The 23,011-nt window shown below is 41.4% G+C and overlaps 2 protein-coding genes across 2 annotated transcripts; both read left to right on the top strand.

Annotated features, from left to right (window-relative positions):
- The first annotated feature begins 228 nt into the window (after nucleotides 1–228).
- Nucleotides 229–6,371, top strand: LOC141002647 (NXPE family member 3-like). The gene is made up of 5 exons (XM_073474017.1): nucleotides 229–321; nucleotides 4,218–4,999; nucleotides 5,326–5,396; nucleotides 5,506–5,724; nucleotides 5,809–6,371. Exons 1-5 carry the CDS (start codon nucleotides 229–231, stop codon nucleotides 6,369–6,371), a joined length of 1,728 nt encoding a protein of 575 aa, XP_073330118.1.
- An 8,322-nt stretch (nucleotides 6,372–14,693) lies between these two features.
- LOC141002750 (NXPE family member 3-like) lies at nucleotides 14,694–20,942 on the top strand. The gene is made up of 5 exons (XM_073474142.1): nucleotides 14,694–14,786; nucleotides 17,367–18,148; nucleotides 19,897–19,967; nucleotides 20,077–20,295; nucleotides 20,380–20,942. Exons 1-5 carry the CDS (start codon nucleotides 14,694–14,696, stop codon nucleotides 20,940–20,942), a joined length of 1,728 nt encoding a protein of 575 aa, XP_073330243.1.
- Nucleotides 20,943–23,011: the final 2,069 nt, after the last annotated feature.

The raw sequence follows: 23,011 nt of genomic DNA, 5'->3' as shown, positions 1-23,011 counted from the left end.
TTAACCAGTGTTTGACAAGTAGACCGGAGGGTCTCTGACAGCCTATGGCTTTTAACCAGGGACGTTACAATATCAATAGATCATCGTGCTGTTGTTCTGTTTCTTATCCGTGTGGACTGGGTTCATACGTCTGCATAAGGCACTGAGGACGTAATAATGCCATCATCACCGCAGTGGAAAGCGTATAGTGAAAGAGAGCCTGATCATGGGAGACAGAACGAAGTTACTATGTGCCGAAATCTCTCCAAATATGCCGTCATCTTCCTCTTTCTGGTTGTGGTTGGACTCATATTCCTGCTGCGCAACGTCAGCACTCTGGAGGTGAGGAGAGAAGAGGGTTACACCTGGTTTTTAATTGATGTTTTTTCTCAATTATCTTGAAAGGACAAAGGATATACCGATCATTTACCTTTTAATCTTCCAACAACGTGGAATATATCTTTTTGAAAATACTGTTAATTGTGCCAGAAATTCTTATTTCCCCTTGTAGAGAAGTGAAAAAATAAAAGATGAATCGACAAACGATTGTCTTTGAAAAATTTAATAACTAGTAAAATAGAAAATTGAGAATAACAGTGTCAATCCATTTCAGCTAAAAGGTCAGGCTCTTCACACCAGGGCGTTCTGGGTGAGTCTGACCTCAAGCTACAGTGAAAGTCACAGTTTATAGAATAGTAGCAGGACGAGACAAAAAGGGAGGTTTCAGAGCGAAATGCCAGATGTCCAAACGGCCTTGAAAGTATCGTTACCTGCGTAGACTGATAAGCAGAACAGAATATTATGTGTCCACACAGTCTCCCGTAAATTAGCTGAGGTCTCTGCTGACCTCATGTCAAAAATAACTTACACAGTTCATGCACAGGTGAGGTCCAACTCACACATACAGTTGAAACCAGAAGTTTACATACACTGTATAAAAAGGCACATAACCTTTTTTTTCTCACTGTCTGACATTAAATCAGACTAAACTTTTCCTGTTTTAGGTCAGTGAGGATTACCAAAATTATTTATATTTGCTAAATGCCAGAATAATGAGAGAGAATTTTTAAGACAATTTTTTATTACTTTCTTCAAAGTCAGAAGTTTACATACATTTCATTAGTATTTGGTAGCATTGCCTTTAAACTGCATGACTTGCGTCAAACGTTTTAGGTATCCTTCCACAGGCTTTGTGATGGCCACTCCAAAACATTGACTTTGTTGTCCTTAAGCCACTTTGTAACTAATTTGGCGGTATGCTTAGAGTCATTGGGTCTCATTCATGAAACGTGAGCAGAACGAATTTGTGTGTAAACTGTTCGCAGACGGAAATTTACGTGCATCTCGCATTCATCAATATTTTAGTAGCTCCGATCTTTTCGTAGCTACTAACAAAATCTACACATGCTGCTGACCACGCGTAGTGCTTGTGTAAATTTAAGAATGCACATAAATAATGCTTGTCACTATTGGAAATTTCAATTTAAATTCATATTGCGCTCTGTTATGTACACAATACGCAGATGCCTTTGAAACACGTGATATAGCCTAAACATATGATAAAAATATAACACATTTAGTTAAAGTAGTTGGCAATTGGCAGGTTTAAGATCCAGATTAGGTTCATGATTGTGAATTATCTATGTAAATCGACTCAATAGATTACACGTTCTTTCTGCATGTTGAATGATGATAATAAAAATATAGGCTCCAGTGGAGGCATGTCGCTGTCTCCGCCAGGTATAATTCCTGACAGAGAGGTCTCCCCAGTTATCCCCGCGATGCGCTCGTCTGCAGGTGATAGCTGCGACTGTGAGCCTCCTCCTCCTGTGGCTGATATATTTCTTTTGTGTGAGGCTATGCGTTTCTTTGCCTCCAGTTTCCTGTCAAATCATTTACGCTTCACCTCGGACATGGTTCTTTGGACTACAGAGACAATATTGACGGCATCTGTCACCTCCCTCCAGGCCTTCGCTTTGCCTGTCCCTGTCACACCACTGCTAACAGATGAAAATACTTTTTTTTTTCTTAATTCCGCTTCACCCAAAAGTATTTCTATCTGCGCTTCCGCAAAGTTCTTTTTTCTTTCTCTCCCTTTCTTCGTTTGCGCCATGACTGACAGGTCGACTGGATGCATCTACACCTCCTTATATGGTGGTCATTGGCAATTCATGGGCGGGGATTTATGCTAATAGCTGATTACCGGGAGCGCGCTGTCACTTTACGATGGATTGCATTCACGATCATACACACGTGTTTACGATCAGATCTGAGTTTCCCGCAGTGTTCATGAATCCGGAGTAGGTTTTTATGTGCAAATCTACGCACAAATTTACTAACGTTTCATGAATGAGACCCAGTGTCCATTTGGAAGACCCATTTGCACCCAAGCTTTAACCTCCTGGCTGATGTCTTGAGATGTTGCTTCAATATTTCTACATAATGTTCTTTCCTCATGATGCCATCTATTTTGTGAAGTGCACCAGTCCCTCTTGCAGCAAAACACCCCCACAACATGATGCTGCCACCCCCGTACTTCACAGTTGGGATGGTGTTCTAAAGCTTCCCCGTTTTTCCTCCAAATGTAACGATGGTCATTATGGCCAAACAGTTCAACTTTAGTTTCATGAGACCACAGGACATGTCTCCAAAAATTAAGGTCTTTGTCCCTGAGTGCATTTGCAAACTGTAATCTGGCTTTTTTATGTTGCTTATGGAGTAATGGCTTCTTCCTTGCTGAGTGGCCTTTCAGCCCATGTCGGTACAGGACTCGTTTCACTGTGGATAATGACACTCTCTTACCAGCTTCAGCCAGCATCTTCACAAGGCCTTTTGCTTTTGTTCTGGGGTTGATACGCACATTTCGCGCCAAAGCACGAAAATCTCTGGGACACAGAACCCGTCTCCTTCCTGAGCGATATGATGGCTGGACATTCCCATGGTGTTTATACTTGCATATAATTGTTGGAACAGATGAACGTGGCACCTTCATGCATCTGGAAATTGTACCCAAGGATGAACCAGACTTGTGGAAGTCCACAATTCTCTTCCTGATATCTTGGATGATTTCTTTTGATTTTCCCATGATGTCACGCAAGGAAGCAGTGTGTTATAGGTGTGCCTTAAAATACATCCACAGGTGTGCCTGTAATTAACTCAAATGTTGTCAATTAACCTATCAGAAGCTTCCAAAGCCATGACATCATCACCTGGGCTTTCCCAAATTGTTTAAAGGCATAGTAATCTTGGTGTATGTAAACTTCTGACTTTGAAGAAAGTAATAAAAAATTGTCTTAAAAAGTCTTAAATAATTTTGGTAATCCTAACTGACCTAAAACAGGACATGTCAGACAGTGAGAAAAAAAAAGGTTATGTGTCTTTTTATACAGTGTATGTAAACTTCTGGTTTCAACTGTACACTCGGGATTAATATTATATAACATTTAAAGGTAGTTCAATATGTAAAGTGAATAATGAATACTAATAATATGCAAATTGAAAAGCTAACGATTATATGTGACGTTAATACATTTTGCTACTACAATGTTGATACAGTCTGTAACTGAATAAGTGCATATTCATGTTCATAGTCATTAAAAGGTTGATAAGAAATTTGTCTAAAGGGTACTTAAACATGTTTGTTTAAAAATATGCCCTTTTTGTAAGGTCATCACAGCAGAATGTACCATGATTGCAGTTTAGTTGAGGGCATTGTGGGAAATGTATGTATGGTGAGGTCAGAACAGCATGGCTGCGAATAAGGAACATACGACTCCAGAGTAACGATATTCTACATGTCGTCCAAGAGGCACACACGGTAATTTTCTTTATATGTTGAATGTTTACGTATAATGTTGATAATGTACCTTTGCATGGACATTAATGATGCATTTTAAGTTATTTTATTTTACTTCAGCACATTTCAGTTATGCTAATGACTGTTCAATGGGCACTGGCTTGAGAGACTTTGGCAGTGAGTGGGAGTTGTATGTGATTTGTAAAACTTTTATGTCTTTTATTTTTGTTGTAGTTTTCACGGTGTCTGCTGAAACGGAGAAAGAGAGAGCAAATAAATCTTCAAAAGACATCTGTATGAATCGTGGCCATTATTTAATTGGACGGGTGTAGCTACACAGTCCTCTGTTGTAGGTCTAAGCCTGAGATAGTTGGGTTAAACATGCAACAATAGTATGCCCATCTCCTGCACAACCTCTTATTTCTCGTCCCTTTCTCTCTAGAACTGGAACTGCCACACTATTTCAGCCCTCGACCAGCTTCAGAGCAGGATCCAATCATCCTTCATCCCGGTGAATCTGCCTACTTTTTATCAAAACCACACCTTATGTGCCCATCTGGGCCAGAAACCCTCCCCTGAAGATAAACTGGAAGAGCGCTACCTGTTGGACTCTATCGCCTGGCCAGGGCCTCCGCCTCGCTCTTCACCAATCGTCCTGCACCAGACGAGTGACCCTGTGCACAGCCTGTTCACCATCCTTCCCACTAAGGAGGGATGGGAGTGGCATGTGGGCGACCAGCTGGAGGCCCTCGTCCAAATGCACGACTTCCAGGGTCGTCCCAAGCGCTACGGTGGGGATTTCCTTTTGGCCAGACTGCACTCCCCTGAGCTTGGAGCAGGTGTAGCAGGCAAGGTGCTGGACCACAGGAATGGATCTTATTCTGCTCTGTTCCCGCTCCTCTGGGTGGGGTCTGCACAGGTGGAGGTTACACTAGTGCACTCAAGCGAGGCCGTTGCTGTTCTGCGACGGCTGAGGGAGGAAAGGCCTGATCGGGTGTTTTTCAAGAGCTTGTTCCGCTCGGGCTCCCTCTCTGAAACTACTGTGTGCAACATGTGCCTGCCCCCTGATCAGAAGCCCCTGTGCAACTACACAGACCTTTACACAGGTGAGCCCTGGTACTGCTACAAGCCCAAGGTGCTTGGCTGTGACACCAGGATCAACCACGCCAAAGGAGGTTATATGAAACAGCTCCTCACCAACAAAGAAGCACCACTCTTCCAGAGGTTTGTACTGTTATACTAGATGATAGGATGACTTGTGTTGTATTAAAGGCAAAGTCGGGTGTTATTCTGTATTCAGTACCACTTAGTGATGTGGTCCTTGGAGTCTGGACTGGTTAGTCAGGCGAAGCTGTCTATCTGTCTATTTATCTATCTATGCAAAACATGTGAGTATTTCCAATTCAACTCTTTATTCAGACCACTGAATTGGCTACAACCCCGGCTGCTTTAAGAGGTGGATTTGGTTTTAGTCTTTTTTTTCAGGGGATCTTTTGACATTACATCTAATTTAGAATATCACCTGATAAACTCTGTTTCTTTTATCTTAGTGGTGTAAACATAAAAGTTCACATACACGCTTCAGGACCCGACAGAATCAATGTGCTGCCTCCCAGGAAAGGTACAGTATACCTGCAGAGTAACTTTTGTGCATCATGTCACAGTATGTGCATACTTTGATTTATTCAATTCAATTAATTTTGTCTGCAACATTTCTTTCTTTATATCAGATAGAGCAGAGGTAGAAAGCAGTGTAAAACCAGAAGCTATTCAGCTAGCACCATCTGGATATTACTACAAGGACTCATGGAGACCATTAAATGGCGTTACAATGCGCCAGTTCAATGAATCATCTGCCATCACTCAGTGTTTGAAGAATAAGGTGATCTACATGCATGGAGACTCCACCGTCAGGCAGTGGTTTGAGTACCTTCCTGCTTTTGTACCAGGTGAGTGTTGTTTTTGTCTCATCTTTTATTTTTACAATTGTGTATCTTTCTTCCTCTAACTTCCATGTATTCCATCTTCCCCAGAATTGAAGCACTTCAACCTGCACAGTCCTAAAAAGGTTGGACCATACATGGCGGTGGACAGCACCCATAATATTCTCTTGAAGTACCGCTGCCATGGCCCACCCATCCGCTTCTCCACCGTCAAAGCCAGTGAGATGCGTTACATTTCAAATGAGCTGGACGGCCTCTCTGGGGGTCCCAACACCATCGTGGTCCTCAGCATTTGGGCCCATTTCAGCACCTTTCCTGTGGAGGTGTACATACGGAGGCTCCGTCACATCAGGCGGGCGCTGTTGCGACTCCTGGACCGAGCGCCAGGGACGATCATTGTGATTCGCTCGGCCAACCTCCAAGCCCTGGACCAAGAGGTGAGCCTTTATAGCAGCGACTGGTACTCGCTGCAGGTCAATGAGGTGCTCAGGGCCATGTTCAAGGGGCTGAATGTTCTGCTGGTGGACGCCTGGCAAATGACTTTAGCACACCACTTTCCTCATGCCCTCCATCCGCCTCCAGCCATCATCAAGAACATGATAGACATGCTTCTGTCTTATGTTTGCCCAGAGACGAAAAAGAGTCAGCAGTAGAAGAACAGTGAAGTCTTTACTAAGAGTTTTTTCAGACATCTAGTACTAATATATGCTAACTTGTCTGTTATGTTGTTATGTTTGACTTGAAATCCCACAAAGCAAATTTTATTCTGAAAATGCCAAAGACCTTGGCACAGTGATTGTTACTGTCCATCTTTTCTAAACTCTTTTTAGTTCTTGAACTCTGTCCACCCATTTTTACTGAAGTTGTTGTTGGTATTCTTTCAAGGTGACAAAGTTTTTCTATCCATCTATTCATCCATTTAGATTGTTTAAGTGTGAATTGCCAAGTTTTGGAGACATTGACTGGCTGTTAAATGTCTGCCTTCTTTCAATTATAATTTAACTTGAAGGCACTCGGAAATAAATAAATGGGCACCTACTCATGGACAATAGGCTACTGCTTATGACAGCAAAGGATGAACATTAATGTTGTCCTCCTTGGCTGAGCTGTGATGTTAGCAAGCTTTTTTAGCTAATTTAGCTAGTGCTTCGCGAGTAGATGCACGCTTCATTCTGCCTGGTGATGTGGCAAGAAAATAGTTCCTGGCCAAACGCATGCTTTGGCCTGTGTGCTGGTTGCCTTTCGCTCCAGTGTGTGTAGCTGAGCCCTGCCCTCGGTCAACAGACAAAGACATGCACGAAAATGTACGAGTCTGTGCATAGATCTTAGGAAAATGCTGCAGAGTATGCTTTTATGGAAATGTTGAACCCTATACTTGATAAGAGTAAGCAATAAGTTTGACCGTGAAGTTTGCATTTGTGGGCTTAAACCATGTGTTTAAGATTCTCAATGGGGTTGAGGTCTGGACTCTGTGGTGGCCAATCCATGTATAAAAATAATGTCTCATGTTCCCTGAACCACTCTATCAACATTTGGAAGGTAGTCAGCTGACCTCATTTTTTGGGCACATAACCTTGCTGAACCTAGACCTGACCAACTGAAGCAACTCCAGATCATATCACTGCCCCCACAGGCTTGTACGGTAGGCACAAGGTATGATGGGTGATCACTTTATCTGCCTCTCTTCTTACCCTGATGCGCCCATCACTCTGGAACAGGGTAAATCTGGACTCGTTAGACCACATAACGTTTTTCCATTGCTCCAGAGTCCAATCTTTATGGTCCCTAGCAAATTGAAGCCTTTTTTCAGATTAGCCTCACTGATAAGTGGTTTTCTGAAGGCTACACAGCTGTTTAGTCCCAATCCCTTGAGTTCTCTTCACATTGTGCATGTGGAAATGCTGTGAGTTCTACTGTTTTTACTAGTTTCAGCAATCTCCTTAGTTATTTTCTTTGCTTGATGCAGTCCAATAATTTGACCCTACTGAAACAGAGTAACATCATTTCCACAACCACTGGATATGTCCTCTGACATGGTTGTTTAAGAAATGAGAAGCTACTCACTGCACCAGTTAGGGTTAAATAACTTGTTGCCAGCTGAGACATATTAATCACTGCAGTAAGTATCCAATGGAAGACTCTTCATATTTGCTTAGTTAAATCCAGGTGGTGACCAGGAGTGTATAGTGTTTGTGCCATTTTTGCCAGATTTGCCATCATAGGCTGGATTATTGGCTTTTAAAATGTTATTTAAGATGTTTACAGTACACTTTCTGAACATCACTGTAACTCATTGTAACAGAAAGATAAATGGTACTAATAGCTGCATCTCAGCTGTGCATTAACACACTTCTGTAACAGAGATCTGTCTGTACTTTGGTTCCCTCCACATTGTTTCAGTTGACTTTTAGCTGGTGAGTTCTGAGTTACATTTATAATATCAGCTCTTTTGTATAAGTAGCTGACTTTCTATTGCAACAATAATTTTCTTTCTGTGTTCAATTTTAATTCTGTATGTTTTATATGAACATTTGAGGGTTAATTCAAGTTGGTGAAATACTACGTGTTCACATGTTCATTGTAGGAGGACGGTAGAGATCGGAGAAGAGAGTGAGCGTTGAAGTGTGATACAAAGAGAAAATGCGCCCATTTTTCTGTCTAGTCTGTTTGTTCCTGACAATAATCAGGAGCTGACTATTAAGAGACTTATCATAACTTAAAAGGGCAGATGTCGTGATTCAGTGTCTTGTTCTTGTTTTATTTTGTTATTATGCCCTCTTGTGTCTCTTCTTGCTTTTCAGTTCCTCCAGTGTGTTTTTCCCTCCCAGTGCTTTTCCACTCGTTTCCTCACCTGCTCCTCTTCCCTCCTCACTCCACCTGTTGCTGATCCCCTCGTTAGTGTCTGTGTATATAGTCTTTGTTCTCCCTCATGTGTTTGTCAGTTTGTTGTTTGTCAGAACTTTGCTTTTCTGTTGCAGTTTGTTTAAGCTTTTTAGTTGCTACTTTGTTTTCGGTCCTAGTGACTCATTTTTGGTTCGCATAGAGTTCTTGTGTTTTGGATTTTCAGCTTTACTTTATTTATTCCCCTTTATTTATTCCCCTATTTCCTGCCTCCTGTGTGTTTTCTGCATTGGGGTCCTCACCTCTTCTAACAAAGTGTAACAGCAGAGTTGTTGTCATGTTTGCCAGTATTTGCTATTGTAAAATGTGTGCTTTAACATCTGTAATAAGGAGTATGACTGTATTTGAAGGCCATTGTTATTTGCTTACTTAAAGCTATAGTTGGTAATCCTGTTCAGAAACACTTCTTGTTATACTGGGTAAAATGGTCCTTCCATCCTGAGAGTAGTCAATACATAATGTGTTCAGAAAACGGAACGAAAAAAATCAGACCTCTGTGGCAGCTGCAGGCCTGTAAAAACTCTGACCAATCCCTGCCATTCGGTCCGAGTGGAAAGAACCAATCAGATGCCTTCATGTCTCATCCTGCCTGCACCCCCGTCTGTCCCTCCCTCCTACCTGTGTGCACTCATCACGTGTCACCGTTGCCGGAAATATTCAGAGCGTTGTTTGTGAAGAAGAAGAAGAAGAAGAAGAAGAAGATATTCAGCACACCTAGAGTAAATGCTTTATTTAAACAAACACATTACATGAAGCAAACATACAACAGATATGAAGAGGAAAGAAAGAGTGAGAGGAGCATCAAATAAATAATATAATAATTAAAAATAAATCATATAAACAAGTAAATCCATACTAATTAAATACAAGGGGTTTAGGATAGGTTAAATTCTGCTACAAAAGTGTACAGTTTATTTGCATGGGGATTATTTAATTGTTTCAGACATTTTTGTAACAAGGAGAGTTCATTCTTAAGAGCAATCCTTGGGGGGGGGGAGGGGGGGGGATTTGGCATATCGACACTTGTGTATGTAATATTTTGTAATAATAATGACATTATTCACTAAAAACTAATTTTTTTTGTCGTTGAGGATTACTCCTATTTGAATATTTTGAAAGGTCCAAAAGTCAATGTCTCTGGAGCCGGACGATATTAAGTTGTGGAGATTTCCACAAAGTTTGGACAGTCTCACATTCATAAAACAGGTGTTCTGTTGTTTCCAGATTCGTTTTACAAATATAACAGTTTTCTACCACAAATTTAAATCTTCTTTTCATAAATTCATTTGAGGGATAAATGTTGTTTATAATTTTAAAATGAACTTCTTTACACTTTGGGAGAATTGGGAATTTTAAGTATTTTGTTCGAATAGTTGATATTTCAGATTTGTTATAATCTTTAAGAGTGAGTGAGCTTTTTGTCATACCTGGATATAAGGTGCTTACTAAGTACTGCCTTAAAAACTTATTGTTACATTTTTCGTTTACGAGGTCCAGATCATCTATCTTCACTACACGTAAATTTGGAGTTGGTATGTTCAAAATATTATTCTTTAACGATTGGATAAGGACTTTTGGGATATTCTGTGAGACTTTCTGATAGATCTCATTGGAGCAACTCATGCTATATTTAGCATTAAAATCATTCAGTTCAAGTATGTTTTCATTTCCATCCATTTTATGTATAACAGACCAAATTTGATTTGTCATGCAGTCTTCCAAAAACATAGACCTCCCCCGACTCAATATGACCCTATTGTTCCACAGTGGGACATTATGGGGGCTGAAATTATGCTTGAACATCATTTTCCAATTTAACAGAACCTGTTGGTGAAATTTGGAAAGTTTTATGGGCAGTTTAGATATTTCAAAATCACATACTAATAGAAACTCAATACCTTCGACTTTGCTGAAAACAAGAGAAGGTAGCGAGAACCATATCTCATCATCATTCCTTAAAAAGGATTGGAGCCATTTGATCTTTAATATTCCATTCATAATTTTAAAATCAATTGGTTTTATACCATCATCCTCATAGTCCTTTATCAAGTCTCTATTTCTGATGTAGTGATGTTTATTTTTCCATATGAAATTGAAATGTGTTCTATTAATTTCTTTCATAATTCTTGGTGGGATGGCTAGGGAGTATGCTGGATAGATTAATCTGGATAATGATTCAACCTTGGTTAACATTGTCCTACCGAACAGCGTTAAATCCCTTTGCAGCCAATTATTTCAAGTTTTTTTGCATTTGTCAATAGTATTTTGAATATTCTTTTTTTCGCTCTCGTCTGCACATTTAGTTATCCAAATTCCTAGATATTTGATCTCATTCTTGACAGGTATATCATACAGTGAAGAATCAGAACAACTATGGATACTCATGAGTTCACATTTGTCCAGATTCATGTGCAGACTGGAGGCTTGAGAAAAAAGCTTTATTGTATCTAAGGCCAGCGGAATTTGTTCTTGATTTTTTTAGAAAGATTGTTGTATCATCAGCAAGCTGACTTATAATTAATTTGTGGTTGTTTATGTCTAATCCTTTAATGTTTGAATTTATAACAGTTAAAGCTAGTAATTCAGTGGCTACAATGAATAAAAGAGGTGAAATGCTGCAACCCTGCCTGATGCCTCTTCCAACCCTGAACCTGGAACATGTGCCTGCACACCTAGAGTTAACGGGAGAGAACAATGGCAGAGAAAATGCAGCCAAAAGTCGCACTGCCAGCGTTACTTGTAATGGCTGGCCCCGCTAAACGGGCTAAGAAAAGAAAGCCGGAGGCAGAAAAGGCTGCAACAAAGAAGGCTTTGGATAAAACCAGAGTGAAAAGCAGGGTCAACATTGGTTCAGCTATTGAATGGTGGAGCTGAAGGGCCTAAGAAGTGATGCAGAGGTTGCTGTCTTTCTGTTGGACAGGTAATTATTTGTTTTGCTTCGGAGGGATTTGTTATTTTCATGAACTCTGTTGTATGTATCAGGGGTGGGTATTGCCAAGGACCTCACGATACGATACGCATCACGATACTTGAGTCACGATACGATATGATATTGTGATGTCCGAATTTTGCGATACATTGCGATATATTGCGATATTCTACATAGTTCACTGAAAAATGTAAAATGCATTATGCATCTTAAAATCCGAGTTGTATGAACATCAGATGATAGTGATAATTCACAGGACAAACTGAGTCAAAACTATGTAATTCAAATTATCCATGCCATTTTATTGTAACTATACAAGCTTACAACATACAACATATTTGCATGAACAACACACTGTCTGAAACACATTGAAAAGTGCAGTGTGCATTATTCTTAGTCTCCCTGAGCACAATGACACAAAGTGCAGTGTGGGTCAGTGTCCACACACTGAAACTGAAATGAAATCTCAGTGCATCATGTTTCTTCTGAACTTAGATTAAATACTCAAAATAAAATGAAGTGTGTCACACACACTGAAATTGAAAATGCAAAATAAAGTGCAGCTTCTTCCCTTTGACCCTAAATGACAACGACTCTCAGAGCAGAGCTAAGAGCTGTTTTTACGATCTCTTTCACCTCTTCATACATTTTTGGCACAGCTACGTTAGCCATGTACTTACGTTGCGGCATCACATAGCATGGCTCCAAAGTATGCACCATCCACCTAAAGCCGACGTTCTCCACAACGTTGTAGGGACGCAAATCCTGACAAAGGAAATGCACCATCGCCTGCGTGATCCTCCGGGCTCAAGTTGAAGTAGATGGGAGGACTTTGGCACTGTCCAGTACTGTAGTCTGCTTCGGATTGGCAGGTTTCGGTGGCTGTGGCTCTGCTAATATGTCGGGGTGGTGTCGTGCTAAGTGAGTTCGCAAGTTTGTTGTGTTACCCGAATATCTAATGGGAGCGAAACAGCGTTTGCAAAGCGCATACTCTTTGTCCAGCTCATTTGTGTTAGTTTCTCCTTTCCTTTGGAATCCAAAGTACCTCCAAACATCTGCCTTAAAGTTCGAGGGCGTCTGTAGTTTAACGTTACCTGCCATGCTTGCTTGTTTTTTTTTTTCGGCTCCACTTCCTCACTGCAACCGCTGGGGAAAAAAAAGAGAAGAAGAAGAGTGCAAACGCCTTGCAGTGAGGTAGCGGTACAGCGACACCTCGCGGAGCGGAGGTGCGGAAGTCGCACTGGATTTACAGTCCGTCTGAAACATGATTTATTATTTGAAAAAAATCGATATTCAAACTTTGAATATACATACTGCTTATCTAACTTATAGGATCTGTGCTTCCTGCATGGAGCATTGAGCGTTTGTACTCGACGCATCTCATGCTGGCCCCTGATTAGGGGGCACTCGTATTGAAGAGGTTATAGCATATGTGTCAAACTCAAGGCCCGCGGGCCACAGCCGGCCCGGCGTACAATTATATCCGGCCCGCGAGATCATTTTATATATCTTTTTTTAATGGCCCGGCGATATGAAGCACCAATAACACACAAGCTACAAATCCCATAATGCAGCACAACAGCTGCCTTATCGAATAGGCTACCTGTGATCATTCCCGCGTCAACTACGTTTAATCAAGCGTCTGTTGATGTATACAACCCTAATTTCAAATCAAGCTAGCCCCTAACAATGGCCAAGAGAAAAGTTGATTCTGAAAACAGAGCCTTTCAAAACCGGTGGGAGAATGAGTATATGTTTACTGACATAACAGGTGTTGTATTGAGCTCTGTTTCCTCATCGAGATGTGTTTCCCCTAGTCCCGCCCCCATCCAAAATGGCCCGAAGGGCGGAGGAAGCGCGCGTTCACAAAAAGCTCGCCCCCGAGCTGTTGTGCTCGTACCACAGAGGCACTGTGGAGAGAGCTATGGTTCAAAACTGACTTTTAAGTGAGTTTTATCTGAAGATGTTGTATTGTAGAAGTGAAATCCAAATTTCATGACTGTCTAGTTATATTTTTAAACTGGGACAACAGCACATATGTTTGTGTTTTTATGTCTTTATTAACACAACCAACTACTGTTATTTCTATCAATAAAAAATATTATATTTGTGAGAGACTTTTCATTTTGAATATTATGGACTTTTGGAAGAAAGTGTGCTCATTCATTTATAGGCTAAATATAAATCGCTATTTTATCATATTTGTCTTAAATCCAGCTCCATTATAGCAGGTAAAGCACATCCTGGCAGCTTGGAGTATTACTGTCAGATACTGTTCCCCCTCTGTTCAATATGAAAGGAGGCTCACTTATCTTTCAAATTCTTATGGGTCTGTCTTTAGACTACCCACCCAACAACAACAACAGAGGTTCTCACTCGTAATCCAGTGATGTCCTGAGAAAGAAAGAGGCACTCGGAGGGCTGAGGTTTTGGATTAAGAGCAGCAGAGTTTAAGCTGATCGCTGCCCATGGCATCTTTTGAATATCCAACCTGACCAGCCAGACCGCGCCAGGGAGGAAGAGAGTCGTGATAAGAGCTGTGTTAATCCATCTTGGTTTTAGGCTGCTCCTGGCTAATGTCACTGATGCTTGCTGATCACACACAATCAAAGTGGATGGACAGTGTTTCCCATATGTCGCACATTTGATGTGAAGCCGACCACATTATCATCACCATCTTGCTGCTGCTGTTTACATTCACTCTGACACAAATTCAAAAGATGCACTATGTGTTTGTCTATATTTGTCTATAAATACCTACAGTTCATGTTCTGTGTTTTGTGCAGCATGAAGGAGTTTAGGAACTTTCATTTGGTTTTATAAACCTGTATAATGACCAATAAATTACTTTGTGCTTTGTACCCTGCGCTCCTCCTTCCTTATCTGATAACTACTCACACACAGAAGAGACAACCCACTACACTGCTCAGACGAATGTCTGTATGATCATGTGTCAACTATGATTTTTATGTTTCTTTTTGAAAATCAATAGATCATCGTGCTATTTTTCAGTTTGTTTATCCTCCTTGTGGACCAGGTTAATTTATCTGCATAAAGCACTGAGGACGTAATGATGCCATCATCACCGCAGTGGAAAGCAAATAGTGAAAAAGCGCCTGATCATGGGAGACAGAAGGAAGTCACTATGTGCCGAAAGCTCTCCAAATATGCCGTCATCTTCCTCTTTCTGGCTGTGTTTGGACTCATATTCCTGCTGCGCAACGCCAGCACTCTGGAGGTGAGGAGAGAAGTGGGTTACACCTGGTTTTTAATTGATGTTTTTTCTCAATTATCTTGAAAGGACAAAGGATATACCGATCATTTACCTTTTAATCTTCCAACAACGTGGAATATATCTTTTTGAAAATACTGTTAATTGTGCCAGAAATTCTTATTTCCCCTTGTAGAGAAGTGAAAAAATAAAAGATGAATCGACAAACGATTGTCTTTGAAAAATTTAATAACTAGTAAAATAGAAAATGGAGAATAACAGTGTCAATCCATTTCAGCTAAAAGGTCAGGCTCTTCACACCAGGGCGTTCTGGGTGAGTCTGACCTCAAGCTACAGTGAAAGTCACAGTTTATAGAATAGTAGCAGGACGAGACAAAAAGGGAGGTTTCAGAGCGAAACGACAGATGTCCAAACGGCCTTGAAAGTATCGTTACCTGCGTAGACTGATAAGCAGAACAGAATATTATGTGTCCACACAGTTTTCCGTAAATTAGCTGAGGTCTCTGCTGACCTCATGTCAAAAATAACTTACACAGTTCATGCACAGGTGAGGTCCAACTCACACATACAGTTGAAACCAGAAGTTTACATACACTGTATAAAAAGGCACATAACCTTTTTTTTCTCACTGTCTGACATTAAATCAGACTAAACTTTTCCTGTTTTAGGTCAGTGAGGATTACTAAAATTATTTATATTTGCTAAATGCCAGAATAATGAGAGAGAATTTTTAAGACAATTTTTTATTACTTTCTTCAAAGTCAGAAGTTTACATACATTTCATTAGTATTTGGTAGCATTGCCTTTAAACTGCATGACTTGCGTCAAACGTTTTAGGTATCCTTCCACAGGCTTTGTGATGGCCACTCCAAAACATTGACTTTGTTGTCCTTAAGCCACTTTGTAACTAATTTGGCGGTATGCTTAGGGTCATTGTCCATTTGGAAGACCCATTTGCACCCAAGCTTTAACCTCCTGGCTGATGTCTTGAGATGTTGCTTCAATATTTCTACATAATGTTCTTTCCTCATGATGCCATCTATTTTGTGAAGTGCACCAGTCCCTCCTGCAGCAAAACATCCCCACAACATGATGCTGCCACCCCCGTAGTTCACAGTTGGGATGGTGTTCTCAAGCTTCCCCGTTTTTCCTCCAAATGTAACGATGGTCATTATGGCCAAACAGTTCAACTTTAGTTTCATGAGACCACAGGACATGTCTCCAAAAAATAAGGTCTTTGTCCCTGAGTGCATTTGCAAACTGTAATCTGGCTTTTTTATGTTGCTTATGGAGTAATGGCTTCTCCTTGCTGAGTGGCCTTTCAGCCCATGTCGGTACAGGACTCGTTTCACTGTGGATAATGACACTCTCTTACCAGCTTCAGCCAGCATCTTCACAAGGCCTTTTGCTTTTGTTCTGGGGTTGATACGCACATTTCGCGCCAAAGCACGAAAATCTCTGGGACACAGAACCCGTCTCCTTCCTGAGCGATATGATGGCTGGACATTCCCATGGTGTTTATACTTGCATATAATTGTTGGAACAGATGAACGTGGCACCTTCATGCATCTGGAAATTGTACCCAAGGATGAACCAGACTTGTGGAAGTCCACAATTCTCTTCCTGATATCTTGGATGATTTCTTTTGATTTTCCCATGATGTCACGCAAGGAAGCAGTGTGTTTGAGGTGTGCCTTAAAATACATCCACAGGTGTGCCTGTAATTAACTCAAATGTTGTCAATTAACCTATCAGAAGCTTCCAAAGCCATGACATCATCACCTGGTCTTTCCCAAATTGTTTAAAGGCATAGTAATCTTGGTGTATGTAAACTTCTGACTTTGAAGAAAGTAATAAAAAATTGTCTTAAAAAGTCTTAAATAATTTTGGTAATCCTAACTGACCTAAAACAGGACATGTCAGACAGTGAGAGAAAAAAGGTTATGTGTCTTTTTATACAGTGTATGTAAACTTCTGGTTTCAACTGTACACTCGGGATTAATACTATATAACATTTAAAGGTAGTTCAATATGTAAAGTGAATAATGAATACTAATAATACGCAAAGTGAAAAGCTAACGATTATATGTGACGTTAATACATTTTGCTACTACAATGTTGATACAGTCTGTAACTGAATAAGTGCATATTCATGTTCATAGTCATTAAAAGGTTGATAAGAAATGTGTCTAAAGGGTACTTAAACATGTTTGGTTAAAAATATATTGTCCTTTTTATAAGGTCTTCACAGCAGAACGTAACATGATTGCAGTTTAGTTGAGGGCATTGTGGGAAATGTATGTATGGTGAGGTCATGTCAGTAGAATTGTGAATTTTGAATTTGTGAAACTTTTGTCTTTTATTTTTGTTGTAGTTTTCACGGTGTCTGCTGAAACAGAGAAAGAGAGAGCAAATAAATCTTCAAAAGACATCTGTATGAATCCTGGCCATTACCTAATTGGTGTAACCTTTGTAGCTACACAGTCCTCTGTTGTAGGTCTAAGCCTGAGATAGTTTAGTTAAACATGCAACAATAGTATGCCCATCTCCTGCACAACCTCTTACTTTTCGTCCCTTTCTCTCTAGAACTGGAACTGCCACACTATTTCAGCCCTTGACCAGCTTCAGAGCAGGATCCAATCATCCTTCATCCCGGTGAATCTGCCTACTTTTTATCACAACCACACCTTTTGTGCCCATCTGGGCCAGAAACCCTCCCCTGAAGATGAACTGGAAGAGCGCTACCTGTTGGACTCTATCGCCTGGCCAGGGCCTCCGCCTCGCTCTTCACCAATCGTCCTGCACCAGACGAGTGACCCTGTGCACAGCCTGTTCACCATCCTTCCCACTAAGGAGGGATGGGAGTGGCATGTGGGCGACGAGCTGGAGGCCCTCGTCCAAATGCACGACTTCCAGGGTCGATGCAAGCGCTACGGTGGGGATTTCCTTTTGGCCAGACTGCACTCCCCTGAGCTTGGAGCAGGTGTAGCAGGCAAGGTGCTGGACCATGGGAATGGATCTTATTCTGCTCTGTTCCCGCTCCTCTGGGTGGGGTCTGCACAGGTGGAGGTTACACTAGTGCACTCAAGCGAAGCCGTTGCTGTTCTGCGACGGCTGAGGGAGGAAAGGCCTGATCGGGTGTTTTTCAAGAGCTTGTTCCGCTCAGGCTCCCTCTCTGAAACTACTGTGTGCAACATGTGCCTGCCCCCTGATCAGAAGCCCCTGTGCAACTACACAGACCTTTACACAGGTGAGCCCTGGTACTGCTACAAGCCCAAGGTGCTTGGCTGTGACACCAGGATCAACCACGCCACAGGAGGCTATCTGAAACAGCTCCTCACCAGCAAAGAAGCACCACTCTTCCAGAGGTTTGTACTGTCATTAAAAACTGAAACTGGTTAAATGGAAACTGGCCTGCTGCAGGGTGTCCAATAAGAAACTTAACCAGAGATCTCTGAGTGTACAGTCCAGGAAGGTTTATTGAAGTATTATGTGGTTCTGAAATATAAACAAACAATAAAGAATGTACGTTAATATACGTCAGCAACTACACAGGCCACATTATATCTCTGTACATAGAATTTGCATTCACTCCATATGTACCAGAAAGACATTTGACTATCAGTGATACCACTGGCATTGTTTACAGAGTGTTGCAATCAACAAAGCTTAGGTGGAATTAACAAACCTTACATGGTAACATGATGCACATTAACACAAGTGTTTTGTACACCAATTACAACTCAATTATCAACTACCGCACAGCACTCTACATTCAAATGCTGTTTTTCCATTACATGTGCCAGCCTGGCTCTACAGTAGACACAGCAAAAATCAAAGCAGAAAGTACAAACGCAACGAGAGAAACTAAAGAGATAAAGTTAGAAGCTACAAAAGTACTGAGAGCTGAACACAGACTTTAAAAATGTCTTTCTCTGAGGTTTCCTGCACAGACAAGAGTTGAGTATCGATTTGAGGGGGACACTGGTGCTTGTTACTGGTTGGTTGCAGTCATGAGTCGTCACCGTGGTCCACCTGGAGGCGGGGTGGGCCTGGCTTGGGTCCTACTCTGGAGTAAGTCCATCGCAGGCGCAGCCCGACTCAACTCAGCGCAGCAAAGCTGGTAATGGAAAAACAAATCGGCGTGGCTCGACCTGCAGTGGTTCTTTTCACTTCAGGTCTCACCAGAGAAATTTGAGGAGAGGTCTGTCATCTGGGAGCAGCCGAACCTGGTGGAACATTTCATGGATGTGGCTGCTGATGGCAACGTAATGCAGAACAGCACTGCGAGGAGGGAGGGGCCCCAGAGTTGTTCCTGGTACATTGTATGTCCTAACTGGATTAATGGATAGATGGATTTACTGGGAGGCGTCACCTCTGTTGCGGGTTCCAGTTTTACCACTTAGCCTGCTGTCTCCAGTCTCCTTGTCTCCAGCCTTTTAGCCCTGCTCTGTAGCTGTAGAGGCACTGATTCATCGGGGCGCAGAGCTGAGGCATGGTGGGGACACACAACAATGGGGTTGCATAGCGGTTTATACCCTCAGTGTTCAGTCTCACTGTCTTAGCTTATAGCAAGTCTATTGCCTGTTGGTCCTGACGCAACCTTGTACTGGCTTTTGCACTGTGCCAAGGTAAGACATCCACCTGCCAGTTAGAAGGGAGTTATTTTTTTGCATCAGGTCCTGGTTCTGCTCCACTTGACTACTAGAGGGAGGGGTGTGCTGGTCTAGGGAGATCTGCTGCTCATCATCCATAGCAAATGCTACTGCTGTCCCTGACATTCTGCAGTTGCCTGATATAGATTATTTCTCTGTACAGTAGACTGCCAGTATAGTCCATAAACTAAACTATAAACACAGACATGAGCACTTGGTAACATTTTCCTCTTAGCAATGAACATGGACACACATATATACTCATTAGGGCATCACTCATACTGCTCATACTACCCATTCCGTATGTCAAAAGTTGTTGAAACATTTCACTCAAACCAACCAGAAATTCGCTCAAGTAGAAATTAAAGGATTGCTAAAGTCAGTAGGATTAATCCTTAGGGGAAATTAGGCATGTTTAAGCATAAAATATCTCCTGATAAACTCTGTTTCTTTTACCTTAGTGGTGTAAACATAAAAGTTCACATACACGCTTCAGGACCCGACAGAATCAATGTGCTGCCTCCCAGGAAAGGTACAGTATACCTGCAGAGTAACTTTAGTGCATCATGTCACAGTATGTGCATACTTTGATTTATTCCATTCAATTAATTTTGTCTGCAACATTTCTTTCTTTATATCAGATAGAGCAGAGGTAGAAAGCAGTGTAAAACCAGAAGCTATTCAACTGGCACCATCTGGATATTACTACAAGGACTCATGGAGACCATTAAATGGCGTTACAATGCGCCAGTTCAATGAATCATCTGCCATCACTCAGTGTTTGAAGAATAAGGTGATCTACATGCATGGAGACTCCACCATCAGGCAGTGGTTTGAGCACCTTCTTGCTTTTGTACCAGGTGAGTGTTGTTTTTGTCTCATCTTTTATTTTAACAATTGTGTATCTTTCTTCATCTAACTTCCATGTATTCCATCTTCCCCAGAATTGAAGCACTTCAACCTGCACAGTCCTAAAAAGATTGGACCTTTCATGGCGGTGGACAGCACCCATAATATTCTCTTGAAGTACCGCTGCCATGGCCCACCCATCCGCTTCTCCACTGTCATAGCCAGTGAGTTTCGTTACATTTCTAATGAGTTGGACGGCCTCTCTGGGGGTCCCAACACCATCGTGGTCCTCAGCATTTGGGCCCATTTCAGCCCCTATCCTGTGGAGGTGTACATACACCGGCTCCGTCACATTAGGCGGGCACTGGTGCGACTCTTGGACCGAGCGCCAGGGACGATCATCGTGATTCGCTCGGCCAACCTCAGAGCCCAGGACAAAGAGGTGAGCCTGTATGACAGTGACTGGTACACGCTGCAACTCGATGAGGTGCTCAGGGCCATGTTCAAGGGGCTGAATGTTCTGCTGGTGGACGCCTGGCAAATGACTTTAGCACACCACTTTCCTCATGACCTCCATCCACCTCCAGCCATCATCAAGAACATGATAGACATGGTTCTGTCTTATGTTTGCCCAGAGACGAAAAAGAGCCAGCAGTAGAAGAAAAGAAATCATGACCCAGTCACTGAAGATAAACCACAGACCTTGTTGTGAACAGTTGCATGTGGGAAGTACTCTCTATATATTGAACTGCAATGAATCAGGAAACGTTCATCTACTCATGGACGAGAGGCTCTTGCTTGTGAAAGCACTAGATGTTAACATTAATGGCACCCACCTTGGCTGGGCTGTAATGTCAACTAGCTTAGTTAGCTTAGTAGTATTCTGTATTCTAGGTTTCACAGATGTATGTTATGTGAAATATTTCACAATTAGAAGAGCATACTGTAATAAATGCACAGCTGAAATGATGAGGCTTAAGTTGGGCACAACCACACGTTGACATAATAATTCTAATAGTTTTGGAAATACATGCAGACATGTATCGTGGTTCTGCTTGCAGATTTTCATATTGTGGGGAGGTCTGTGCTCTCTGAATGCCCTTCTGGTTTAAAATGTTGTTTTAGGTGTTTACAGTACATATTGTGAACATCACTGTAACTCATTGTCACAGAAAGGTAAATGGTAAGAATGGCTGCATCTCAGCTGTGCATTAACACACTTGAAAGATCAGCTGTACTCAGTTTTCCTCGGCTCCCTCCACACTGTTTCAGTTGACTTTTAGCTGGTGACATCTTACAGATCAGTCTCTCAGCCTTTCAACATCCCCACAGCCATGATAAAGTGTACACGCATCACATCAGATGTCGGCAGCTGTGTGTTGATTTGAGGCTCAACCTTTCAATCATTACTAACTTTCTACGGCAAACATAACTGTCTTTCTGTGTTTTAATTCTATATGTTTTGTATGAACATGTGAGGGTTAATTTAACATGATCAAAAACTACATGTTTTTCATCATAGGGGGACGGTAGAGATTGAAGAAGAGAGTGAGCGTTGAAGTTATCAGGTCTGTGTGATACAAAGAGAAACTGTGTCTAGTCTGTTTGTCCCTGACAATAATCAGAGGCTGACTATGAAGAGACTTAGTCATAAAACTTATAAGAGCAGAGTCGTTATCATGTTTGCCAATATTTGCCATTGTAAAATGTGTCGTTTTACATCTGTTATAACAAGAGCATGGCTGTATTTGGAGGTCATTGTCATTTGCTTATTTTAACGGTAAACTACTCAAGCAGTAAAAGGAGGTTTGAGATGGAGCTGTGAGACTGATGGATGTTATATTTATATCACTAAATGGGGCTGTGATACTCGTCAGGAGTTAATCTGGATAATCAGCTGGTGATGCATCTTTTGTCATGCCTTTTGAAATGATCTCAGTGCATTTCGAATAAAATAAACTGTAACTATTCCAGCATCAAGAGTCACTGATCAGTCTTATGTGTTGAGCTAAATTCATTTTCATTTTCAGTATTTACCAGGTAAAATTCTTGTTAAAGATTTAAAGATTTACGTTTTAAATCGTAACAAGAAATACAAACAACATAACAACAGCAGGCTGCTGTCACGCACTTGAAAAAAAAAAGAGAAATTATTCCCTGGATGTTCGTCTCACCTTCTGTCTGCAGGCTCATGTTGAAGAGACAGGCTGAAACGTGATGTACACTAATGCAATATCCCATGGACTGTAAAAACTCTATCAGATGAGCCAGTCATCCATCAAAGTCATATTACACAGGAGCTGTAGCTCAGATTTAGTGGCTGCGCTTTTAAATCGCATTTTATATCTGATGTGATGGTATAATGTAGCTGAGTCTGTGTCATATGGAAACATTCTGTTTGGACAAACACAACATCTCTTCAGCGCTGTGGTTGACAATCTTGCTGCAGTGGAAGATATTCATCAGTTTTATGTTGCAAATGCAGCAGGTTACAGAGAAATTTTAAACTGCTGTTTGTTTTAAAACAACAGATTAGATATTAAAGGTACAATGTTTAAGAATTGGCCACCTGCTGAATTCCTACTCCAAACAAATAGGGGACAGCCTATCCACAGAGTAGCTACTAACTGTAGCCGCCTTAGCTATTTAGCTCAGTTAGCAAGGCAGCTAGCAGTCCAGGCTGGAGCGTGGAGCATGGTGGGAGTGGTGGTGGTGTTGTTTCAAGAG

The sequence above is a fragment of the Pagrus major genome, chromosome 9 (genome assembly GCF_040436345.1).
Source record: "Pagrus major chromosome 9, Pma_NU_1.0".
Classification (NCBI taxonomy): domain Eukaryota; kingdom Metazoa; phylum Chordata; class Actinopteri; order Spariformes; family Sparidae; genus Pagrus; species Pagrus major.
The sequence above is the reverse complement of the archived record's forward strand: the minus strand, read 5'-3'. Positions and strand labels throughout refer to the sequence as shown.